General features: G+C 40.9%; 1 protein-coding gene across 3 annotated transcripts in view; it reads left to right on the top strand.

The window, feature by feature from the left end:
• Positions 1-360: 360 nt before the first annotated feature.
• Positions 361-26259, top strand: part of LOC118119622 (dehydrogenase/reductase SDR family member on chromosome X-like) — a 44442-nt gene continuing 18543 nt past the window's right edge. The window contains exons 1-2 of one of the 3 annotated variants that reach the window (XM_035173722.2): positions 361-1060; positions 18194-18301. In XM_035173722.2, coding sequence (XP_035029613.1) covers positions 18196-18301 — 106 coding nt within the window. In that variant the 5' untranslated portion in view covers positions 361-1060; positions 18194-18195. Of the gene's footprint in view, positions 1061-16748; positions 16918-18193; positions 18302-26259 lie in introns of those variants that run through there. The other 2 variants (XM_035173721.2, XM_035173723.2) reach the window with 2 other exon arrangements.

Here is a 26259-nt window from a genome sequence, read left to right as displayed (position 1 = left end):
GAAAACCATGGGGTTAGGGTTATATATTTCACCATGGTGACTTATACTGTATATTTGGCCTAATGCCTTTCCTAGACATTTCTCTTGGTTTGTTCATTCACTAACTCATAAGAAATGTAAAAAATATTATTTTGATGATTCTATTTTATTCTAATACACAAGTAAGAAGGATCCAGGGAATATTTTATGACTTATAGGAGGTATATGACTGAGAAGAACTGTTTTACCACAAAACATCACGTTGAGGGTCGTGATATGATCTCTCTCTCTCTCTCTCTCTCTCTCTCTCTCTCTCTCTCTCTCTCTCTCTCTCTCTCTCTCTCTCTCTCTCACACACACACACCCTCCAATGTGAGGAATACTAATCAACCTGTTTGCTGACAAGTGCAGCAGCTCGGCGCGCAATTTGGGACTTCTCTCCACTCTTGAGTCTAGAGACGTCTCTGCTGGATTTGAGTCTGAACCTCCACCTGCTGGATTTCATCGCGTTATCCAGCGATCGCCTGCTTCCTCACTGCTGTGTCCTCTGCTGTGCGACAGGCAGAGACAGAGAGGACCTGTGGACTGACAGCCCACTCACTCCTGCGCCGCTCTTCTATCCGGGGAAGCCCCTCCACGCGTTGCGCGCCTGGATCGCCGGCAGCCCATATAGGATACCTTCGCGGCGTGGAGTGCGGGTGCATGTGCGTCGGGGTCTAAATGTGTAAGTTCGCGCACGGCAAAGCTCCGGGCTCCGTCCTCAACAGTTGCCACCGGAGCGGAGGAGAGGAGCGGAGGAGAGCGAGGGAGACAGCGGACTGAGGACGGACGGACGGAGCCCCTCTGCACGCCGCTTCTGCCCGGCTCTGCTCCTGACATGCAGTCGATCATCTCTCCGGTGACAAAGGCCATCCTCGTCGCGCTCTTCATCTTCGCCATACTCCTCATCCTCTATGTGATCCTCTGGTACATCTGCAGGGACGTGGACTGCGACCACGGCATCTGAGGACTCCGTTAAAAAAAAAAACGGGAATAACGGGGATTTCGCGATGGGGCGCGCAGAGGAGCCCAGGGTCATCCCGTGAGTCTGCTTTTTCTGTCTGCTGCTTCTTGTTGTGTTTGTGGCTTGTCTGTGGCAGTGCGTGTGTGTGTTTACACGCGTGCATTCCTATCCCATCGCGCGTAATGTTAAATGCGCTCTGGTTTAGAAAGGTGATGACCGGCGTGCGTCCCCCCCGGCACCCCGGCACCCCGGCACCCCGAACCCAGAGAGAGACCCTCAATCATTTCTGTTCAACTTCATATCGGTCATCTATCAATATGCAACATTATGCACCACAGACCCACTGTTGTAATTACAGGGAAATACTCAAAGGTGAAACAATGTCATGAGGAGGATATCGAACTGGTGCGGATGGAGCGTGTGCCCGCTCACATTTAAAAGGCTACACGAAGGCCGCCGGTCACACTGCGGTAAACAGCGTGGGGGTGTCCCGTAAGGTCAAGAACAACAGTGTTTTCCAATATTGTTTGGCGCCCCCCTCCACCCCCTCCTCTTCCCAAATCCTCCACCTCCTCCTCCCGTATACATCTGCAGCGTTAGTTCACGTTCAGTTCATCTTGGTCTCTGTGGATGCTTCCACATTGGCGTTTTACATCCAACGAGATAACGGGATTATCTCCATTGGCTCCTTCTTCCTAATCTGTTTCGTGCCATGTTTTGGAGCCCTTATCGTAAATACACCCTCTAATGCTTTTACGCATAGCGCATTTATATTCCCCTTGACATCCTGTGGGCTTGTTGCAACACGCTATATGTCCACTCTTAGTTTATAGGAAGATGTCTCTCTCACACACACACACACACACACACACACACACACACACACACACACACACACACACACACACACACACACACACACACACACACACACACACACACACACACACACACACACAATCTGGCCGCACGCTTGATGAAGGACCTCTCAACATTGCAGGCACGTTGGCACCTGCACAGTGGCTACATTTTTTTGTCTCATGGCCCATAAAGATATTGAAGATAATGAACATGTGAGATATGATTGCCGCTTTCCACGGATCCAAAGTAATTTGTTTTCATCTGCAGCAACCCCAGACAGGGGGAAATGAAGAAGCTGTGCACACTCTAAAGTAGATAATGTGAAGGACACACCAAGGACATGTTGCCTTTTGAGGCTTTTTTAAGACATTGGAGCAGGAATGTGGAGAGAAGGACAGACACCAAACCCCATACGACAAAAATTACACATCCACATCTTCACGGAACATGAGGGTGGTCCTATTACAGGAAATATGACTCATACCTGATTAGTGCTGATTGATAATCAGTATCAGCAACACACACTGTAAAATTACCCCCTTTTCACGGAACACCACTTAACACCCCCAGAGGATTTAAACATCCAAGCATCCCCCACACAATTCATGAAAGTTTAAGATTAATTTTTCCCTAAACCTTCTTATTTAGAGCTGCAGGCGCAACGTGAAAGTATTTAAAAAATCCATAAGCAGCCTAAATGCTGGATGCAGCACGGTAAACGGCTGTGTGCACTCTCCTGTAGAGAAAAGGAGAGTCTGGAGGGATGGCAGATGCCCTCTTTGACCGGACAACAAAATGATTCCTGTCAGCCATGAGTAGATATACAGCCAATCTCTGTCACTTCTCAACACACACACACACACACCCACACACACTGTAAACGGCTGTTCCAGGCTGTTCCAACTTCATCAGCCCCAACACAAAATGATCCTGCTCTTACTCTTGGTGTCTGTCTGTTTAAACCACTGCCCTGGATTGCCTGTGTGTGTGTGTGTGTGTTAAGGTGGGGGAAAAAAGCAGTGTTTGAGCGAGTGTGTATGTTTGTGCAGTTTGTTAAAAAAAAGAAAGGCAGTGTGCGTTTGTGAGTGCCAGCGTGGGAGGGGGTTAAACACTGACATGCTCCAGAATGACAGATGAGGGAAAAAAATGTGGAGCAAAGGAGGCTCAGCATGAGAGACAGGTGTGTGTGTTCCTGTGCATGTGTGTGAGAGTGTGTGTACATGACCATGAGTAAAATTCAACTTTTTTGAAATTTTTTTCCTTCAAACTGTAATATTGCAGTGTACCAAGTGTGTGATGGCAGAAGTGATGTTCTATGCAGCGTGCGTGAGCTGAAAAGTTAATTGAACAACACTTCCAATCACAGACATATTGAAGACCAGTTTAGATTTTAGTTTAGTTAATTTCATCGTAATCTTAAAACGATTTTACAAAAACAATAAGATAAGATAAGCTAAGATGAGATACCTTTATTGATCCTCCGTAGTGAAAATTCTAAATTCACACATGGAAGTTGCAGTGGAAGGGGAAAATGTTGTAAGAACAAAAATATGAATACAAATAAATTAAATAAAAGTGGAAATAATACCGTATCAAAATGTACAATATCAAGATAGGGATCAAGATTGTGTAATTGGTCAATTTGTCCATTCTTTGTAATATACAATGTACAAATTGTGCAGCAGTTCTTTCTTGTTGTACATTGTGCAGTACACCTATACTTGTACATACTGAAATGTACTTATATTAACCTGTCCCCTTTTCATATATATAACATAACATAAAAAGATGGCCCTTTTTTTGGTACTTTTTTTTGACATATCACATAGCAAATCAATCATACAATAATGAATGCGTCACCATAACCTAAAATAACTCAATAAGTTCACACTGCTTCATTATTTTTCTCTTTGTACATTTTCTTAGATTGAATTTTATTTGGTCCACAATTTAAATCACTGTCCACAGTTTTACTCCATAAACAGAAATACACATCTGCGTTAATGTAGTGCGTCAGACTGCGACACTGGATTGGTTTCACCTCAATCTTTGTGGTCATATGTGTGATCAGGGGTATTTTTATTCCACTAACACAACAGAGTGAAACTTGATGTGATGCCGTAGGATGAAAACAGACGTGGCTTCTTTCAGAAAGCTTGAAAGTGAACACACCTTGATGAATTGAGACTGGAGTCATAAAATATAGGGATAAAAGTAAATTAATAAAGCTGGCTGAGACTGAGTTAGGATTTTTTTGAACCTATTCTGACCTCAGAATTTGTAAATACTGGCAGAGTATGAATGAGTGTGTGTGTTTGCCTCCTGCTGTTCATTCTCACAAATAATTCATAGTGGACAGAGCGGCTTGACCACCATTGCTGATGAATTCCTAAGTCTCACATAATACCTGCCTTCATGAACACAGACATGATCAGAGACGTTTCCTGTTATCAAACTATCAACGCAGCTGTAAAGGTTAAAGTTTCTGCTCGAGTTGCTGGGATGTGACGTTTAAGGTCACGGAGCGAGGCCCAGAAGCTGAATCAAGTCAGAGCTGAGTAAATCAAATAATATTGTTTGGCAAACACTGAGAATAATTAATATTTCTTTATGTATTTTAATTTTCAATATTTGTCCTTTAGTTGTTGAACGGCTGCAAATACCATTCGGCAAACAGTGATAATTTAGCTGCAAGTGATGCACCTCACGTCAACCTCCATTATCAGTCAGTTCATAACAAGGTCAATTATATATTTTTAATTAAAATTTTAATTCATTTATTTATCTATTTTTCATTTTCGTATTTGTGCTTTGATGCTGTGTGATCTTCAAATAGCTTTATTGTTTCCCATGTTTGCCTTCAATTGTGTTTTGAAAGGTGCTTTATAAATAAATATTAAAATTATTATTTTTTTATTATTATTATTAATAATAATAATATTAACGCTCTTAATAATATCATTAGTTAAAAAACAATTGACATGCCTGATGAACATTATTTTACACAGACATGCCCGTGATACACTCTAATCACTGAAATACACAAATACACTTATAACAATTAACAACAGTAAGACCAGCATCTTTGTGAAAAGCATATGAATCATGTTTTATTTTTTCCTACATAAACAATATATTTTCTCTATATAAAAGTAATTTTCTTGCCTGTAGTCAGAGGTCAGGGGTCAGCTACAGCTACACAGCAGGGACCTTGGATAGTCAGTGTCTTGCTCAAGGACATTTCAGTAGGACTTGATACTTACTGGTACAATTTACGTTACATTATTTAAAATATATTTAAAAAAAATTAACCAACGTTGAAATATTTATGACACTTCCAGTCGCTGCTTTTCCCTGAAGGGTACTCTGCTCTTCACAAGGATGTATTAAGAGCGCTTCTTACACCGTATATCCAGGACTGATTCCACCAGGACTATTTTATTATGATAAAAGCAGATAGAGGTATATATAATACTTTCTTTTTCAGTGTCCACACTGGTCCAGCCCAACTCATTTACAAAGTTGTTTTTGTTTTTTGGCACGTTCAGTTCGATTTAAAAAAGCTCGGGAAGAACACCAGCCGGACAGCTACTTTTGCTAATTAGATCAAAGCCACAATTGGAGGTGGTTTGAAATGTGATTCTAATCAAATCTCTTCAGCTGTGTCACAGTCGGGACGCTCCAGTTGCTCAAATTGGATTTCAAAGTGTCTTTTGACCACTTAGCTACATAGATACTGACACATACGTAACTACTAGAGCAAAGCATATGTCAGACAGTCTGTCCTAAAGATCTGGTTTAAGAAACTTATAAAATCTTATTACCCTGAAGTCTGAACACAGCCTTTGTTTTCCGGAACTGGGTCTGTGTATATCTTTGGGTAACAATAATTAAGATCAAACAAACTCTCACATTTTACACTGTTCAAGATGGTATTTAATTGCCTTCTCGTTTGTATTATCTGGAGAATGTAATGAGTACATTTGGGGTTGGCGGGTTGTAGAGAGTTCTCTACCAGCGTGACATTTAGCTTGACTTTTAGCTCTTTAATTTATTAGGACAACCTCTTCAGTCTGTTGTCTGTTTGACCACTTATCTTCTGGAAAAGCCTGCAGCACATGTAGACCAAAATCCATCAGTAAACTGTTTCAATGATTTATTAGCAGCTAATGAAACCATTAGTTATGGCTTATAAAACCTTATAAATGAAGCTTTATCAAAAACGGGTTCCAATTTGTTTATTCCCACTAAAATTTAAATATTGCTGCTGTGGTATTAACAGCGCTGTAGTTCACATTCCCTCTTATAGTGATAGGAAAAGTATGCATGATGTGACTATCGAACATCTGGTCATTTTGTGCGTTCCTGTGGTGTCGGAATAATCTGAAAAATTATGGTCCTGACTGGGAACATTTACATGACCGGCATCTCAAGTCAGAAAAAAGTATTTGGAAAGCTGGCAAAAATGTTGGTACCTCATCGCTTATAAACCCGTTAACATCATTTTATAATCAACTCTAAATAGGGGCTTCTAAAGTCAACTTGTCCAATATTACATTTTGTCACTGACAAACTATGTCCATCTCTCACCAGCACCTTTAGCCATACAGACATTTTCATGATTAACGTGCACAGGGTTTTAAATCATGTACCAGCCTGTCACACCTGATCCTTTTTCTTTGCTCTTTCTTATAATTCAAATATTGGAAAGAGGTGTCAGTGTGTGTTGTGTTGTTTAAACACACAAATACAACACATTTTGTTCAAAGCGTTCGTTTTCCTCATTCCTACTTCAGAGCACTTGAACATATCAAAGTCAGAACGACTTCACAGCTCAGGAAACAGGACCCTCCGAGGAGCACGTGAACGTACAGTTTGCTTTGATACATCCTGGAATATACATTTTTTATTGAGATGTTTTTTTTTCAAGTGGTGGGGTTTGTGAAAATCAAAATACAAAAGCTCAGGAAAATTAAATTACATCATTATTATTGTCAGTTCATGTTTTTTTTGTAAGTTTCCATATTTTGGATACAGTTGTTTGCATAGACTCAGATCCAAGCCTTCTAGCTGTGTGGTTTTCCCTGAAGGGAGGTGAATTTAATTAAAATGTTTTCCTTTTACGACCGGTCCAGGGTGTACTCACCCACTGTCTGCTGGGAAGCTCCAGCTCCCCCCACGACCCTAAAATGATAAGCTGCATATAGATAATAGATGAATGGATGTTTACATTACATCTCTGTTCCATCATTACTATCTTGAGGTCTTTGTTTTACCTTTTCACATAATTAACGGCACTATCTTGAACAGAAAAGAGAAATAATTGGGAATATTCAGAGGCAGATAAAGAACCAGATTAAAATGTAATTTGTTTCCTTCTATTTCTCAGGATTTTCTCTCCCTGACTCATTCACTGCCATCATTACTGGTGCGTCCTGTTGCAAGTTATCCCCCTTATCCCTCTGCTCTCCCTCCCTATCACTTCTCTACTCTCTCCTAAAGGCTATCTCAAGTTTAAAAAGCACTATATTCATACCCCCCCCTTAACCATAACCCATATTCATACCTTAACCTGAAAACCAGAGTAACAGCCTTCAAACATCACCTCAGAGCGGTGAAGCCTGGTCAGGATGACCTGACATCACAAATATGTCCTCATTCTGAAGACCTAAAACTCAAATTGTCTTTTAGAAAGATACAAGCGCTGGCACACACACATGCACGCACTCTCTCTCACACACACACACACACACACACACACACACACACACACACACACACACACACACACACACACACACACACACCTCAAAGCCATAAAAATAGATTGTGAGTGACTCAGCCGTTATGTAAAGTCCATCTCTGATAGGGCCGCCTGGGGCTGTTTATGTCAGTTTAGCTTGACGGCACTAGAGCTGAGGTGACACGTGTCTGCTGTGTCCGAGCTTCGACACACACACACACACACACACACACACACACACGCACGCACACTTTTCCCAGAATGCGTGCGAGCCTCTCTCCCTCTTCCTTCCTTTCTGAGGCTACATTCCCCAGTGTGTGTCCCCCAGTGGACATAGATGTGATACAGTCAGCGTAATAGACTCCCTCCAGCCCAAACAACGCACATGATTAGCATGTCAGCGCAGACTGGAAACAGAAACACTGCGTTACAGACATGAGCCACATCCAGCTTCCCTACGGCCAGGAGGACAGTTCAATCAATGTTGGTAAACCTGGAACAACTCAGGGCTGGAATCTAGAGCATATACATGAGCCTTCCATCGTCTTCATTAAAACATCAGATCTGTCTGTGTCACCTCCTCTTTCTCCATAAAGCAGATGTGGTGCAGGGTGTTTGATTAGATATTTATCATCTGCACGGGTTTCCTATGGGAAAACCTTAACCTGCATTAATTATATTGAGTTACTTTAATCATCCTCCATGCAAATATATTTTCCTCCCTTATTAACTTGGCCTTGAGTGGAGGCTTTTATTGTCCCCTGGTGGTCTGATGCAGGTTGAAAGGCTTTCCCACCTCGAAAGAAACTCTAATGTACCCTAAAGTGTTTTCGAAATAACTGCAGGGAATGGGTTGTAAAATGGGCCCATTTAATGATCTAAATTTAACTAAAAGTGCTGCTCTCATTCAGTTGAGGCGAATAAAGGTAATAATGGTGGAGACTCACTTTGAGTTTTGCAGGATTGTTTACACACATAAAAATCAGTCCCCTTAACATGCCGGATTTTTTTCATCAAGATCCCTGAGAAATCAATGAAAATGTAGAAAAAAGACAGTAAAAAAACAATTCTGAATCCACCCCATCGGATGTTTTTTTTACACAATCACACACTGAAACAAAATGCATCGTGGTAAGTCTAACGAAAAACCTTATCCGAAACCTTAACCAAGACCAATTCACACCTAACCCTAAATTTAACCACAATTCATCTCTTAATCCTAACCTTAGACAGGACATCAGGAATTATGTTTTGCCTCATTAGGACCACGCTTCAGTCCTCATGACGTCTACTGGTCCTGACAAGGTGAGTAATTAGGATGGAAAAGGTCCTAAAGAGGACACACAGTCACACATGCACACAGTATTTAACACGTTTAATGTAACAGTCTGTGAGTCAGTATGTGTGCCTCTGTTTCTGTCTGAAACCTGTGCGTGTTTCTGATGGAGGACACCTGGATACAATGATGGAGCTGAAGAAACTGTGTTGTTGGGTTAAATGGAGGGGTAGGGAAGGGCTAGAGGCCAAGGAGGCAAAACACACACACAGAGAGGCAGAGAGACACGTACACACACACGGCAAGCCACACAAGCACACACACACATAGACCTAAATACACCATCTCTCACGCAGGATCTCATCCTGCATGTTCATGCAGAGGCTCACAGCCGTGTCTCAGTGACAACAGGTTTCAGACAGAAACAGAGGCACACACATGGACTCACAGACCATCTAAATTATATGTGTTAAATACTGTGTGCTGTCCTCTTCAGGACCTTTTCCATCATAATTACTCACCTTGTCAGGACCAGTAGACGTCATGAGAAGCAAAGCGTGGTCCTAATGGGGCAAAACATAATTCCTGAGGTCCTGTTTAGGGTTAGGAGTAAGATGTGAATTGTGGTTATAGGTTTAGCGTTAGGTGTGAATTGGTCTTGGTTGAGGTTAGGGATGTGGTTTTGGTTAAATTTACCACAATGAAAGGTAATCAATGCAAAGTCCTAATAGGGATAGCTGTGCAAACCTGCTGTGTATGTGTGTGTTCGTTCAATGGTGTTAATGACACTCTTTATCGGTGCAAGCAAATATCTCTCCCACTGCTCCTTATTCTATATCTTATATATATATTTACTCTACAGTGCTAGGATGTATTTGATGAACATAAGAATGCACAAACACAGTCACATGCACAGAAATGTATCCCCTTAAAAGTGACACAGATATACACAGTGCACACACACATGTCTGCATGAAAATAACACAAACAGATATGAAACACCTTGAAATACCTTGAAACATTTTACAGTAATGTCCCAGAAATCAATAGATAAAAAAAAACAACTATTACAACATGCGTTACACATGGAAATCTATTTCAAACTAACCAACAAGCAATCAGCAATTAGAAACCGCAGTGCCCTAATATTACTGTTTTAAGAGTTGAAAATATGAGAGTGTACATTTTTGCTTTTGGGACATTTTTAAGCCTTTTTGTCGCAAAAGCCTTTAAGTCAAAAAATAGAGGAGAAAATCCAAAACCAGATGCTCCTCCAAGATGTTGATATAGGGTGTGTGCAGTTTCCTACTGCAAACACACGCAGAAAAAATCTCAGGTTTCGCTTTCATGTTTACAAGCTGGCCTTTGGCTTCACTCCCCATGGAAAGCCTGTGGCAGCTGCAGCTGAGGCGACACAACAATTACCAAATCTGTCCATGTACAGTCCGCTGCCTTTTCCCACCCTTGGCTACAGTGCACAAGGAAGAGATCTCCCTCTCTCTCTCTCTCTGAATTGCCTCTCTTGAGTTTTTTCTTTTTTACTTACAATGTATTAGTGTTTTTTTGTTGTTGTGTTTTCCCTCTGTCCTTATGTAGACCTGGGGCTATGTTGGAAACTCAATAAAACCCTTTGATACACTGTATATGATACTGGGCCCAACAAAACAACTGAAAGTAGGTAAAAGTTCCTCATTTAAGATGTCATGATAGAAGTCTTAACTGAAAAATGTTCCGAGTGGAATGGTTTGACATTTTGGGAAATGCAATAATTTCTTTTCTTGTGGAAAGTGAGATCAAGGTGAAGCCAGCAGCTTAAACGGATAGTTCACCAAAAAATTCCCCCATTATCTACTCACCACTATTCTGATGGAGGCACAAAACACCTCCTGAGTCTCAGGGGTAAAAAGTGTTTTAGCCAAGGCGACCTCTTCTTCAGATGTTATAAAATAACAGAAAAAACACGACATGCCTCCATACTGCTCGTGCACCCCGCTCGTGCCCTTGGGCGAGAGTGTGTGCGGTGTTCCATGTGCCCGAGGGTACGTGAACACGCCTCCGACATTTATGCTAAAAACACAGTGTAAATGACGCCGCTTCGAGTTGAATATGAATGTCGCGGCTTGCGGACACTGCACGAGCAGTATGGAGGCATGTTGTGTTTTTTCTGTTGTTTTATTACATTTGAAGAAAAGGTCACAATTGACTTCAATTTTATTGGATTCGGCTGCAACGCTGTTTGCCCCTGAGACTCCTAAAGTGTTTTGTGGACTCTAACACTTCACCCACTCCTCCATCAGCATAGTGGTGAGTAGATAATGAGTGAATTTTTTGGTGAACTATCCCTTTAATTTAAGTTTAGCGCATCGATTTTCTAACTGTATGGAGATACTGTATGTCTCCCTAGGGAGAAATGGGAGAGTTGAAGGGGAGGCTCATGAGTCACAGTATTTTTGAATTCAGTGTGACTCACACTAGATAATGATATATCCGTCACAAATAGACGTCCATAAATCTGCTTAGAAGTCATGAAAAAAACGTCATCCTTTTACTTCTAGAATTGACATGTTTTTAAGATGATTTCAGTATCAAAGTCATGGTTCTCTGCTAATCCATGGGTTTCCAAAGCAGCTAATTCTTTGTACTTTTTCTGTGCGCTAGTTTGCCAAAATGTAGGTGAAAAAAAACAGGGCTCAAGTTGTAAGCAAGCCCACAGCTAAGTGACTCTTTAGCACCACTATCCTTCCTGTTTACATCTCACAGATCACAGCAACTGAACCTACTATACTTCGAAAACTTTGCGTTTATATTCCCTGAAGACTGAAGCCCTTCTTCCATTCAGGCCTCAGACTGTGAAACATCCTGGCTTAGCGCAAGGGTATTGAGCAGGGGGTAACATCTGGCCTGATTTTGAATTTGAATGCCAGTGGTGAGTAGATAATGAGTGAATATTTATTTTTGGGTGAACTATCCCTTTAAAAGAATCAGACTGCCACCACCTCTTAGTTTTATTGTTGTATCCTGTTTGTTTAATCTTTACAAAAACTGAAATTTCAAAATGTATAATTGTCTTTTTTACACTTTAATTCTGGTTTAAAAAAAACATGTTTGTCTTCTTCACACTGTCCAGCACATACACACATACACACAGACACGCACCTACACACCTACTGCTATTAACACCAAGAATCAAGAATAGGTGCACACAGATATTTGCAATTCAGGCTGCTAAAGGCATTCCCCATGGATTCCTTTCTCTACTCATTAAGGTCTGCACACTGTGTAGTCTGCAGCTCAGGAGTCTGAACTTTGAGTCCATCCCTGACTGCCTGCCGCTCAGATGGATGGGCCGAGGCTTCTGAAAGAGGAAGCCCAAACAGAGACACAAAGACAACATCACTTCAAACAAGCTTTTTGCACTCTGTAGCCCAAATTGCCCATGACAGAGCCAGAAAATTGCCTTTTCTTCACAATATGACACTCTACCTGCCATCTTCCCCGGGTGACAGCCGATCAGTAGTAAAAAAAAGAAAACAGTGATAGCGTGTCAAAATCATCCTATTTGAAAATTGTTATGCCATTATCTACTAAAAAATATCGAATAACATCCACCTTCTCGTCTCAGCAGGAATAAACTTTTGTTAAATGTGAAATAAAGATTACTTTTTAACTGGCACAAACACGCAGAGATGCTGTAGAGGGGTTGTCAGCCTGAATTTACAAAATAAGACAAGTTGGGCTTTGCAGCCAGCCAGTGGTTGTCATATAAGACTAGGTGACTGTTGGTTGGAGCTATTTTGATGCTGTTCAAATGTTATTTACATCACACACCCTCCTGTCACGTCCTGTTCCTGGCATGTCTCGTGTGTGTGTGTTTATGTGTGTGTGTGTGTGTGTGTAGGAGGGGGGGGGGTTACATATGTCTTCATTTGTGTGTGTGTGTGTGTGTGTGTGTGTGTGTGTGTGTGTGGACAACTGTCTCCCTGATGTTCCATCAACCCAAATAATCATTCCACAGTCATCCGTGAGATGCGATTTCCTTTTAACAAAAGCAGGCCGGCTCGCCTCGGTGACCCCCCCAACCTCTCAGGCTGCGGCAGAAGAAACACACACACACACACACACACATACACACGACACACACAAGTGCGTCCTCTCAGCTTGCATTAACTCGCACATTTAAATACACACATACACAGCCTCCCGCAGCTCAGCCTCCACGAGGGCAGTGGTGATGACACAGTCTCTTTAGGTTGCTGCTCATTTAGCTGCCTTCTAAGCAGACTTAATAACCGGGGCCAACTGCTTGTCAGCACTGCCGGTCTAGTTAGACCTTAACTATTGGATAGTGAGAAAGACGCAAACCAATACTAATGATTTCCCTGCCAAGGGAAAACAGGAAGAAGCTATTGTGAATGCCCCCAGACCTGTCTTTAACAGAAATGATTGTAATTAAGTTGAAGGGAGGGTCGTGATGAAATTGGCTGGCCAACTTAAAGCGCCAGGGACAAAAGATGCAGCTGGCTCCTTAGCCTGTTAACACAGACATGATGCATCACTGCAGCAGACGAACAAAAGCTTTACATTAAGCTGAAAAATCTGAGTTTGCCACTTCCACATCAGTCTCCAGATGCTTTGAAGAACAGTTGTTCTAAGGCTACCTCCACACTACCACACATCTGTGTTTGGAAGTTTGGAAGTGCTGCTATCCACTGTTTCAGTTTTAGTCTGGATGGGCAGAAATGGAGATTTTCAGAAACGATGACAAAGATACTTACAACTGTTTGCTGATTGAGCCTTTTCGGTCATGACATAGCCTTTGCTGATTCGTCAAAAACAACTGGCATTAGCCTTGGCCACCAGCGTCTAACACAACATGGATCATCAGTTGCTGACCCTGTTGTCTTTGCTAAGACATGATTCAGTGTCTGAATCTAGCTGAGATGCTAAAAGACAAAGACATGCGCCACATACCTGCTTTATATACCGTAAATGGAAATGTTTAATTACGTGAGCAATAATAACAAATCGACACGAAATTCATTCATCGACCTGATTTCGATCTTGTGCTAAAGCTTGGATGAAAATAGTTGGATGGCCGTCCCATTGTGTGTTCCTGATGATTGTGTAGTTCACAGGTATTTATGGACAGTGCAACGTTTTTGTCCATCCTTTTCATATATGAGTGTTTATATCCCCATAGCATGATTTTGAAATAGGGAAGGTGACTTATGGCAACGGCTCAATCAATTCAAGTGGTGATACCAGCGTGAAAGTGGAAACCGAATCTATGTGTTGCTTGTGGAGACGCATTCTAATGCCGTGTTTGAACAGTTGTACTCAGAGCTGTCCACTGTGATAAGATTACTGAAGACACGTGTTATTGCCTGGTGTGAACAAGGCCTCTACCTGCTTGTCGGTTTTATACAGACTGATATGTACTGTACACGTTGCTTTGCCTTTTTCAGTAATGGGAAGCAGTTCAGTTTACATGATGAAATACAAGTGATTCTGAACAGTTCAGATTCTTCTACAATATTAGTTGCGTTATCACACATCACTCTTACGCTGCCATCACAGCCACCAGGGGGAGACTGACCGCCGAACTTCTGGTTGGTGGATGATCCGCTGTACCTCCTGAGCCACAAATTAAATTGTACACGTGATGGCACTTTTTACTTGAGTAAAGGATCTGAGTACTTCCATCATTATTATCTACTTTGTTCAACAAAAACAAGGTTTACTAAAGTGGAATGATGATACAAAAAACCTTTATGCCCAGTGTAATGGTTGATGTTCCATATCTACAGGGTGTATTGAAAGCAGGATATGATAACACTGTCACTAAAGCTGATATGATGCATACTACACATTTCTATTTAAAATGGTATTTCACTTTAAATACATGTAGATACAGTATGTGGTTATTTTTCTAATCACAAAACCATTTGAGTTAACATACTTGTGTTACATCTTATTGTTTCACATCATAGATGGTGGATCTTCTCTGTGCAAATTGAAGGGACACTTAGCGCTGATTAAATCAGAGAATTAGTGTTGAATTAGTGTTGCAGAAAAAGTCAGGACTTTCACAGCTGAGGTCCTTTTTGACTAATTATCACGGCAGCATGACTGGCCTCTAATAAGAGCACACTGGTGCGATGGACTCAAGTGATCCCAGAGGAAAATCTAACATCCAGCAGTCAACCAGAAATCACTTCCTCCAAGTAAAAGAGGAGCAATAAGGCTGCAGACAGAAGCCGCGCTGCTCCAGTAACATGCTTTTAAAGCCTATCCTGGGAAATTATGGATCAAACTAGTGTGTCATCCCTCTGTTGCTTCCATCGTGTGTGACCTCTCTGGCAGCAGTTAATGAGATAGTCAGTGAGCTGAAGGGAGCAATATGCTGGATCTACAGAGAAGGATAATATGGCACATCAAGCAGCCAAGCAGCAGCGACGAGTCCCCTCCATCATGCGCCGATTCAACCTCGACAGCCAAGTGATGGATGGCTACTGGAGATCCGACTTTTCAAGGTCAACTATTCATCGGGGCGTCAGAGAAATTGGCCAATTGGGTGATTTTCAAGAAAAGCTCACGTAAATGGCTTTCAATTCACATATAAAGAATGCAGCAGGAGATTCTCCGGGTCAGACGCCTTCACAACAACTGGAACAATCAGGCGAAGGGTGGCGTCTGGGTAGAGGATGCAGGAGGGAGAATAAATTCCTCTGTGGAAATCACATGTTTGTGTTTACAGCATGTCAACGGTCCTATCGCCAAAAGCTCTTGAATCTCTTCTTTCCAAAGTAACATCTTTGTCGGTGTTGTCTTCATGTATGGCACCTCTTTTTCATCTAAAGATATTTCTATCACGCCCTATCGCTCGCTGGGAATCTGAAGACCTATTGCGTCACAGCAGTGCGACAAGGCCGTCACATTTCGAAGGCTCTGTCCTTTTGACCCCGAGAAACAAAGGCTCTAGCAGGTAGATCCTTTCCCGGCCCAATCAATCCTAGGATTCATTGCTCTTCACTGACGAGATGTCCAACGCTTGAGTATCACGCTTCACCTCAACCGAACAGCTAATAGTGCAAATGTTTTAAAAAACCAAGGGGCATTACAACTATCTCGTAGTGTCCAACTTAAACAGCAATAAGGGCGGGACGCATCTTAGCTGCCAACAATGGAGGAAGTCCTTGAGGGCCAGATAGAAGGATGAATCGAGATACCACTACTGTACATGCTCACAATGTTCTTCCCTGGTATTTGATGGATCGTTGATGTAGACTTTATCGATATCCTGCTCTGGAGCCACATTCGGGTGTGGATCACAGCGGACATTTAGGCTAAAAACATGGTGTTAATGACACCGTTTCGAGTAAAATTTGAATGCCAGTGCTCACTGACATTTGGATGACACCACAGGATCAGTATAGAGCCATTTTGTGCTTTTTTCTGTTTTTTTACGTTTGAAGTATTGGTCACCAGTTACTTCAATTGTGTAGCATTTTGCTGCAACGCTTTTAACTCTGAAACTCCAAAAGTGTTTTGTGGACTCAAATACTTCACCCACCCCTCCATCGGCATAGTGGTGAGTAGATAATTTGTGCATTTTCATATTTGGGTGAACTATCCCTTTAACCCCCACCTCATAAAAACACAACCTACTGTACATCTGTGGTTGTAAAATACTGACTAAATATAGAATAAAATTAAAGTACGGTAAAAACTAGTGCAAAATAGAATAGGCCCTCCGGCGATTAAAAACACCCCAAAATACAAAATACAATCAAATTCAGTGCTTTGCGTTTGTAAAGTGCAGGATTGAGTGATGTGATGCCTCTGCAGTTAGGTGAGGTCGAATGACTTCCTATTGGAACGTGTCCCGCAGGCGGATCAGTACCGTTTCGAGTGAGTTGCTCCTCTGTGCTCCTCCTCAGGTCCTGACAGACATGCTCTCTCTCCGGTCTCGTCTCCTCCCGGTGCTCAGACTCTACCTGCTCGGTGTCAAGGTGCTGCTGCTCCAGCTGTTCACCAGGGCGTTCAGGCTGCCAGGTCGGTTCCACTCCCGGTCAAGTTGTCCGCCGTGCTGCTGCGTTCCTTCACCTCTGTGTACAGTCTGTGGTTCATGTGTTGTGTCCCTGTCAGGTTGTACTGAGAGTGATGAACGTTGTTAGGCTGTAGTTACACGTTGTTACGTTACTTTGTGCCTGTAGGAGCCATTCTTTAACCTGGGCTGTCACCGTAGTGCTGTAACGTGTGTCAGACGCTAAGCTAGCTGCGTTAGCTAGTTTTTAGAGAGAAAGGAGTCAAAACACCAGGGACATTAGCGTCTGTTTGGTTTATTATGTCAGCCGAATTCACCAGAACAGCTTAACAGTTCATCTTAACCTGAAATGATCGTTTTAAAAGTGTCTGCGTTTGTCCGCGAGCTACGTGGGCTTAAATAACCACTTTTTATAATGTGGCTTGGTCTGTGGTGGCTGTTCACAAGAGGACAGAACGTATCACAGCCACAGGTCAATGATGAGTATATACTATATACTTGTATATATACTATAAGTGTAAAGTATATACTTTTACCATACTAGTTATATTTATTCTATACTTATACAATATATAATATGACGTCATACTTATAACTACATTTGATTCAATAAAATACAGGAGTTCGTTTTAAACATCTCTTACACACAGTGCACACATAGACATTTAACCATACTGAGTGATATGAAGTGATTTAATATAGGGCTGGGCGATATTGCCAAAAATTATATCAAGTTAAAAATGTCCATAGCAGTTGATATTGATAATTATCATGGTAAATGTCATATTATAATTTCGTTGGTGGAGGTTTTAGACTCTTCTGTATGAGCAGAAAAGATCTATTATGTGTTAAACCTCCTCACTGTGCTGGCACAATGCATAAATAAGCACGCCATAGATATATTTTGAACCTTTGTTATATTACCTTGTTATTAATGAAAATTATATTTAAATAACTGATATTGTTTTATTGCCCAGCCAAATTTTTTTTTTCAGGAATGAGGAAGGAGGCAGGAAGTTAGCAGTTACACAAAATTATTATTCAGGTGATTATAGGACACAAAAGCGACTCCATTCAACATCGTTTAAGAAAGCAAAGCAAAGTCCTTTCACAGTACCACGTGAATTTGCAAACCTAAATAAAGTCAGTTTGAGATTTTCACACTATCTACAAGTGTAACTACAAGGACTTCTCTTGTTGGGAAATAGCGTCCCGTCTTGAAGCAGCTTCCTTATCCAATGACATTCTCCCTGATATCTGTGTGTCCTCTTCTGCCTCTGCCAGTGATGCCCAGACAAGATGGCAAGGTTGCCATAGTGACAGGTGGGGGCAGGGGAATCGGCTATGAGGTAGTCCGCCACATGGCCAGACTGGGCGTGCACGTTATCATAGGTACAGTATGAGACCGCCACACAAATGAGACACACAAGCATGGCAGGAGATACATGGTAAACACACGTGTATGACAAAGAGATTTCCCCTCAGGCTTACTCCTATCTGTTTTCACTCAAAAATGAAATGGTAATATTAATGATAACCTTTGGTGCTTCACAGTTATTAAACAAACAATAAAAAAAAGAGAAAGCAATAAAACACGGAACAACACAATAAATTATGGAAAAAATATAAACCAAAGTAAAATGCATGAAGATAAGAAGATAAAAGCATCTATAAAAGTGAATTTTCTAAAAAAACATTGGTTGGTGAGCATTGTTCTTCAAATGGCAGACTCACTCAATTTTCTGAGTCATAAACCCTTTTGTAAGTTCTCTCTCATTCTCTCATTGCTTCATTTAGGTTATTTTGAGGAGGAGTAGCCTTTTCTCCTTCGTAATGTATTAAGCCTTGAGAATTTATGAGGAGAAAATATTATATCGGGCTGAAAACCATGGCTTTTAAGACAAATAGATATGTCAAAACTTTTATAACTGTTGCAGCATTACACATAAAACCTCAATAGATCTATATAACGGCGTATTAAACCAAACGTGTGTTGGTTTCTGTCAGAAAGTTTCTCTTTCTTCATGCTTGGGAATAGAACAGAAGAAAATTGTGATTTTGTTGAGCCTGCTGGAGGATTTGATACGTGAATATATTCTGATTATTTTGACTTTACATCCATAAAAGTAAGTTATGCACAGGTTATAACCACCTGCCTACAGCAGTGAGCTTGACAAGGCAATCTATCAATGCACTCACAGCTTAAGCAGGTGTAAAGCTGGTGGCACAGCAACCTTAGAGATGATAGTGAAAACGCCCTTAATCACTGCTAAATGGGCCTAAATGAGTTTTCAGCTGGATGATCAGAGGCAACACAGGGAGAGACCGAAAAGACTTGTGTCAGGCTGTGTGTAGTAGGAAATGTCTGCACGTTTAATTGAATCACTGTCTGTCAATTTGAGAACAACACAGGAATTGCAGTTAAGAGTTATGACTTTTAGTAAACAACACCATCAAACACAATAATCCACTGTCATCACAGTGTCTTTTTTTTCTTTTACCTTTAGTTTAAAATAGATGCAGATGAAAACTGTTGCAATCGAGGTCTTTGGAAAGTGTAGGAGGCAAATATTAACCCAGACAATCAAACTAAATGCTCTATGGTCTGCATGAGGGATATCAAAAGGAAAACATGTCAAATACATCAATTAGTCGCGAAGAAGGGTCCATGGGGTTAAAGAGTGTTACGATGTTTTCACACCTGAAAGTCCAAACCAAGGTTTCTTTCTTTGTTCCATTTGATTCGATTAGTTTTGGTTTCAGATTGCAATTCAGGGAGCACACTCTGGGATTTTGTATGACATACGTACGTTCTGTCATCATCGCTTACATGGATTGTGTGAAACTACTTGACATTGATTGGTTTGTTGGCAGACTTGTTTCTGACAGTGGTGTGTTGTCAGATTGACAGGTAGTCGTCTTTCCGCTTGAATGGAGAAAATGAATGAAATGGTTCATGGTTAATTTCATTGCCACTTTAATATCATTATGGTATTATTACCAGTACAGACGTCAGAACTACCCAAAAAAATGTTCACGCTACAAACCAAACCATGGTTCAGTTTCATCCGGACCAAGACCACCTCTTTTGGTCAGATTAAATTTTGTTCTGATGGTCCGGTTCGAGGCCCCTTTTTATTTAAGACGATCCGAGCTAAACAATATATGAATATCTGTACACAATAGTTCAACCTTATTTGATCCAATGCCTATCTTTTTATGGCGTCCTGGTGTATCATGTACTACGTCCAGTGTAGTTGAATGAAGATGGCTCTCTGTTGGTGGAGCGACAGCGAGGATAAAAGGCTCCAGAGATATACCCTTATAATAAAGTAATGCGTATTGCACAGTGAACAAAAATGTTGAAGGAATCGTCTGTGTAAAAGCCTGTTGCTGACAGAAATCCTTAATTAGTATCAGAAGGTCAATGGCACATTCAGATGCCTCTCGACGCCCCGCTGATCCGTCTCATGTTTGTTTTCATCATTAGAAAATATGTGATACTAAACCGTGGGATGATTTTGGAGCTCTGTCGGGATTTAAAGGTTAATATCAAATTGAGTGTGAAATGCAAATTTACGTTTTGCATGAAACAAGGTCTGGTATTGTTCTATGGTTATTGTTAAATATTTAGTGATATTTGCTTTTGGAAGAGACCCAACAAAGTCTCATAAAGGAATTGACTGAAATTCTTTATACCAGGTTCTTGTAGTATGTGAGAAACGTCATCATTTTACAGAGCAAAAACACAAAAGTACTGACTACCTACAAAGTATAAGTATTAATATTTGAATGTGTTCGTAAAAAGGGACAACATTTAATTTAAATATAATTAATAAAGAAAGCATGTGATAACCAAACTCTGGTTAACCAAAAAAACAGAGTGTGTGTGTGTGTGTGTGTGTGTGTGTGTGTGTGTGGACTGCGCAGACATCAAATGAATGAACCCCTTATGTCGTATACATTTATATGGTGTATCACTTTTTTGCGTGTGCCACCTTGTACCTACTCACCGCGGTGATGTACTACATTGATCACTCCCTCATCTTTTATTCCCGGAGCCACTTCCTAAAATATGTTGATCATGATCAGTACCTCTGATGTCCTCCCTGTCTCCCACTTCTAATGTTTTGCACTTCAAGGTTTCAACTCGGTTTAACAGCTCAGCTTCTTCACACACTTAAGTGTTTTGTTTAGCATTTAGGGTTTGATGTTGATGCCAGTGAGCCGGAGCTGGAGCAATAATCCCACTTGTGATATCAGTGGGTGTTTGTTGCCCTGTGGTGAAACTGATGAAAATAAATTCCACTGTTAAAGAAGGATGAATGCTGCGGTCATTGACATCATTTGGAGCCAGAGTCTGCACAGTAGTGTGGTGTGGAGCTGCTGTACCACTGCTATATAGGACCTGCCTATTTACATGCATTTTTCCAGTTGCTTATCAGTTTTAGCTGTCATTCATGAAGTTTCACCTAATGTTTTTGCATCAAATAACTATTAAAAACCAAACTTATTTGAAAAATAACCACTTGAATATACACCAGTGTGATCAGAACGACCTAAAATGACAGAAACCATCTTTGAGAAAAATGCAATTTTTTGGTCCATGTCCATGAGAAAGTAGGGTTTATGACCTATATTAAACCCAGCCCAAATAATTTGGCTTCACTTTGGGGAGCTGTCATGTTGTCCATCTTTGTATCCAGCCTGTGTTTGAAACTATCCATCCAGAAATCTACCAAAGCTAGATGTTATTTGTCAAAGTTTTTCTTAAAACATTTAAACTGTTTCTTTGATATCCCTTATCATGATCTACCAAACAGCATCACACAAGCTGGTTATAGCTTTCTCTGTGTTGGAGACACATTGGTGGTAAGATTGCACCGTGTTTAATTGTTTGTATTATTGTGCTTTGTTCTTTTCGTCTGGAAGGTTTTGTGGTTGGAGGAAGTACGTTTTCACGTTTTTCCTCTAACATCTCTCCCAGCAACACCCCAGAACTGGCAGCTGAGCTAACTGCCATTAGCATCTCCTCAAACGTACACTCCCGTAGGGACTGGTGTCGTTTCTGCTGTGCCCATTAAGCTATCAGGATCAAGTTTTACTCTTTACTCTATTTGTCCAGTCACTGGGTTTGGTTTCAGCTCAACTCAATCATCATGCTAAACCACTGAACTCTCTGTGGTAGCTGTGATGAGGAGTACTTCACTTGTTGACAACAGCTACTTAGGGATTTTACATTTTACATTCTGTATAAATACCCACTTGAGCTGGATCACCTTATTTACACATTGCAGAGAGGTTGTACTCCCTGTCTGGAGACTGCAAATGCAAATTAACTGGAAGATAATGTTGCTCATGCACAATTGTTAATTGTGTATTAACAATTAAACAGTAAAGTAATTAAGGCTGGAGTTTAAGATGCCCTTGTGAAACAGCGTGAACTCTTGATTCAGCACCGTGGAGAGCGCATGGTCACTGCTAATGACACGGAGGCCGGGGTCTTTCTGTGTGGAGTTTACATACATGTGCTCCCTGCGTCAGTGTGGGTTTTCTGCGGATAACTCGAATTCTTCCCACAATCCAATGACTGTTTGTTTGTCTCTCTATGTTGGTCCTGCGATGTGCAGTGACCCGTGCAGGGTGTTTTCGTCAAATGTCAGCTGGGATTGGCTCCACCCCCCACATACAGGCTCCACAATTTCTTATCACAGTTAAAATATGATAATATTTGCCAGGGCTTTGCAATATGACTATACATGTTGGCTGACAATAGAAAAACAACATTTCCCCTTTTAAAAAATCACACTTTAAGGCAATATTTCTTCGCCATTAGGACTATGATTTGGTTTCTTCTACATAGCATATGTTCAGGCAGAAACATTTGCCTTCAGGCAACAGAAGAAGCCTCTCTTTTAGGAGGGAGCTCTGTTGCCTGAATGTGACACACAACACACAACACACAACACACAAACCACAAATCCGTAGTTGGCAATTTGTCCCCACAGTGGACTGAAACATTATTAACTTAGGTTGCATCTACAAAGACATGGCCCCAAATTTGTTCTCGGTTAAGAAACTAATGAGTAACGATATATGTCGATATCGGGATGTGACAGGGTCTCTCATGGAATGTAAGGATTTATTGTCCAGCCGTATTATGTGCTGATAATAACATGTTAGTCTTGTTTTGTGGTATTTGGGTTGAAGCGGGGACGGAAGGGAGCTGGTCGGAGGAGTGGAGGGGGCTTGACGTTATGGGAGCTTTTCACATCACTCTGTTTTGTGATGATTCCTGAAATACAAATAAAATGGGTTGGCAGAGAATATTTTTAAATAAATTTTCTTAAAATATCCACTTAAGGTGCAGTACATTACTGCTCCAATATGCCGTGCACAGAACAGCAATATGTCTTAATGCGGTTTGGCTTCCAGGGTGAGACAGAATTTTCCATTCAGTTCACGAGTTGGAAAACTTTGAAGAAAAGTCAAGCTTTATTCATTCCGAGTGTACACCGCAAAGTCAGTGTCAGAGTTTCCTTGGAGACGGTTTGAGCAGAAGATAACGAGACTTGAGAGCTACGCACTGTATGATTACACACACACAGAATCAATACATGAAGAACTTCAAGTGTCCGACATAGACGCAGACAGTTGCGTGTGTATTGAAGCTGATCCCGCAGGAAAGACTGTATCTCCATTTCAAATCCCCCCCCCACCTCTTGAGATAATTCATGAAGTGAGAATATTTGGTGGTAAAATAGATCCCACTCTCGTAACGGAGTGGATGCATATTTCAGGTGGAGTGGGAGCAGAGTGCTTGCGTGAGGGGAGTTAATGGTTTGAGCCCGTGCACCGGCAAATACCAGAGTTGGAGATTTATCAGTGTGCAATTTGCCTTGAAGTGCTTTTGAGTAGGTTTTGATTGAAAGTGAATATTTTTAAGAGAAGATAATTACACTTAAATTATTCAGTGTTGGAAAATATTGTGCTCCTGCAAAAACACCAGTACACCCACCAAGAAAAACAATATAAATAATAATAAACTGTTTAATTTGAAGCTGTACTTTAATAGTTTGTTAGTTTGTTAATCGTTTACACACATTTACTTTAATGCAATGAGCTTTATTTTTCCGAAAAACATGGATAGATCAGTTATCATGGTCTCAGCAACTATAACTGATGTGATAAGGGCACTGATGGAGTTTTAAATCAGGTACATTTTTAAAGTTATCAACATTTACTGATTTCTTCTTCTTCTATATCCCCATTTCAATTCCCGGAGTTCAATAGTTCAATGCCGATGACAATAAATTCTTTAGCAGCCTCTTAAAGATGCCGAATAGCAGCTGGATTAGGTTTTCCATGAAATGACACATTGTGATATGTGGGATTGATAAACAGGACGTACAAAGGAAGTCATCCTTGTCTTCTGTTATCACATTTGCTTCCATGGAAGAAAAAGTCTCTGGAGGCCAAATTGGTTAAATGCGACGAAATGACATTTTATCAGTGAACTATCAGTCAAGCTGCTGCATGATTGTTTTCCTGAGCCATTAACCAAGAGGCAAGCAGGTTTGCGATGTCTTCCATGGGAAAATGTTCTTATCCATTTACAGTCATAAGCCAGGTTTGGTAAATGCTGAGAAATTCACTCACAAAACACCCAGAAAAAAAGCTGCCTGTTTATAATCTTCATCATTTAACAAAAAATCTCAAAACAGAAAACTGAAACCTAATTTTTGTGGGAAAAACTCATTAATCTGACCGTCCATAAAAAAACGAGTTATGAGTTATAAATAATTTTGAACCTTCCAGCACAGTAGAAAATAATTCTCTCTTCTGAAAATCATTCATAAATACAGCTTTTTTCAAGCAAAGCAATCAGTCTGCTCCACCAAACCTGAATAATGTCTCACTGACAGCCCCAAGTTGCACACTTGTTTTCTGCATGGTCCAATCATTCACGTATTGATTAGCAGCAGATTGATCAAAGCGCCAGACAAATGATTTCTCTGCTTTTGATAGCAGCCCAGCACACAACATGATATCCTGTCATAAAATGAACCCACTGTTTTATCAGAATGTCTCTCTGGGCTCAACCAACCACAGCATTTTTAAATTCAAGGTTCTTCATCAGATTGTGTCACAGGAAAGGAAACTGACACACCTCTATGTCATTGTTATGTGGGGTTGTTATTAGAAAATATGTTGGGATGTCAGACTGTTTCGAACCAACGTTTGACACATGTTCTATAAGAGTGTTTTGGGCGTAACATGCAATAAACCAATTTGAGTGCCCATCTCCTAGTAAGGTCAAATGCACTCACACTTACACCCTGGCTTTTAATGGTGGATTTCCAGGTAGCAAGAGTGAATTTGACTCTGCTGAGGAAACGGTGCAAACCAGACATCTAGATGACAGCAGCAGCCATGAAGAAAGTCCAGAGAGGCAAAAATACAAAATACAAGATACTCAGTTAAATATAATAAAAGCAAAATATCTCAAAGTCAATGACATCAAAGTTTGTGTTGATCAAAAGCATCATTGCTTTCCACTGCCTTGATTTAGCAATGTGTCAACAATGCACTAAGACCAACCAGGCATGACCACTCAGATGGGTGCAAGTGCATTTGCTATTTAAACAATGTGGGTGCAGGATGGAAGTGACAACTACATCAGTTGGACATTTGCTTTGTGCACTTTGTGCTGCATGTAAGATTTGGCCCAGGGTCTAATGAACCACAGCCTACTTGTAGATGTATAAATGACGATATGTAGTCTCAAGTTTTAGTTGAACTGATGCCTTAGCTAGTTTATAAATATGGGGAAGTTTACTTGTAACTTTCTTATTCTGTATCATGCTCAGAATTCTGCAGTTGTTCTGCTGCAGAAATTTTGATGGGAAAAAATTAGGTTACATTTTCAACCCCCAGCCCAAAAATATTTAGTAGGCAAATTATTTCCTCTGGGCATATTTTTAATCAGTGGCTATTTTAATAGAGAGCTTTTACCAGAAGCACTTTTGCAGAAATGTAAGGATATGCAGCATTTTCATTGACTGCCGGTCCATGAGCAGAGAGGCCTTTTGAACAACAGCTATTTGTGTAAAGAAAGAAAACAGCTGTATTTGTGCAAGATCTGTGTGGGTCTGTCCTGAATATGTGCATTTGTGTTACCCTTGTAACACGTCATCCTGAAGAGCCACATCGAGCCTGAACTGCAGTGCATCAGGGTAAATGATGCTGTGCCCTTGAAAAGGCCTGCGTGATAATCCAAGATTAGTGTGTCTGTGTATTTGTGTGTGCAGAGAGGAAATGAGAGTGAGGCTATTTGTGTGAATGAGTTT

Source organism: Hippoglossus stenolepis, chromosome 13 (genome assembly GCF_022539355.2).
Source record: "Hippoglossus stenolepis isolate QCI-W04-F060 chromosome 13, HSTE1.2, whole genome shotgun sequence".
Lineage (NCBI taxonomy): Eukaryota > Metazoa > Chordata > Actinopteri > Pleuronectiformes > Pleuronectidae > Hippoglossus > Hippoglossus stenolepis.
This window is presented reverse-complemented; position numbering and strand designations above follow the sequence as displayed.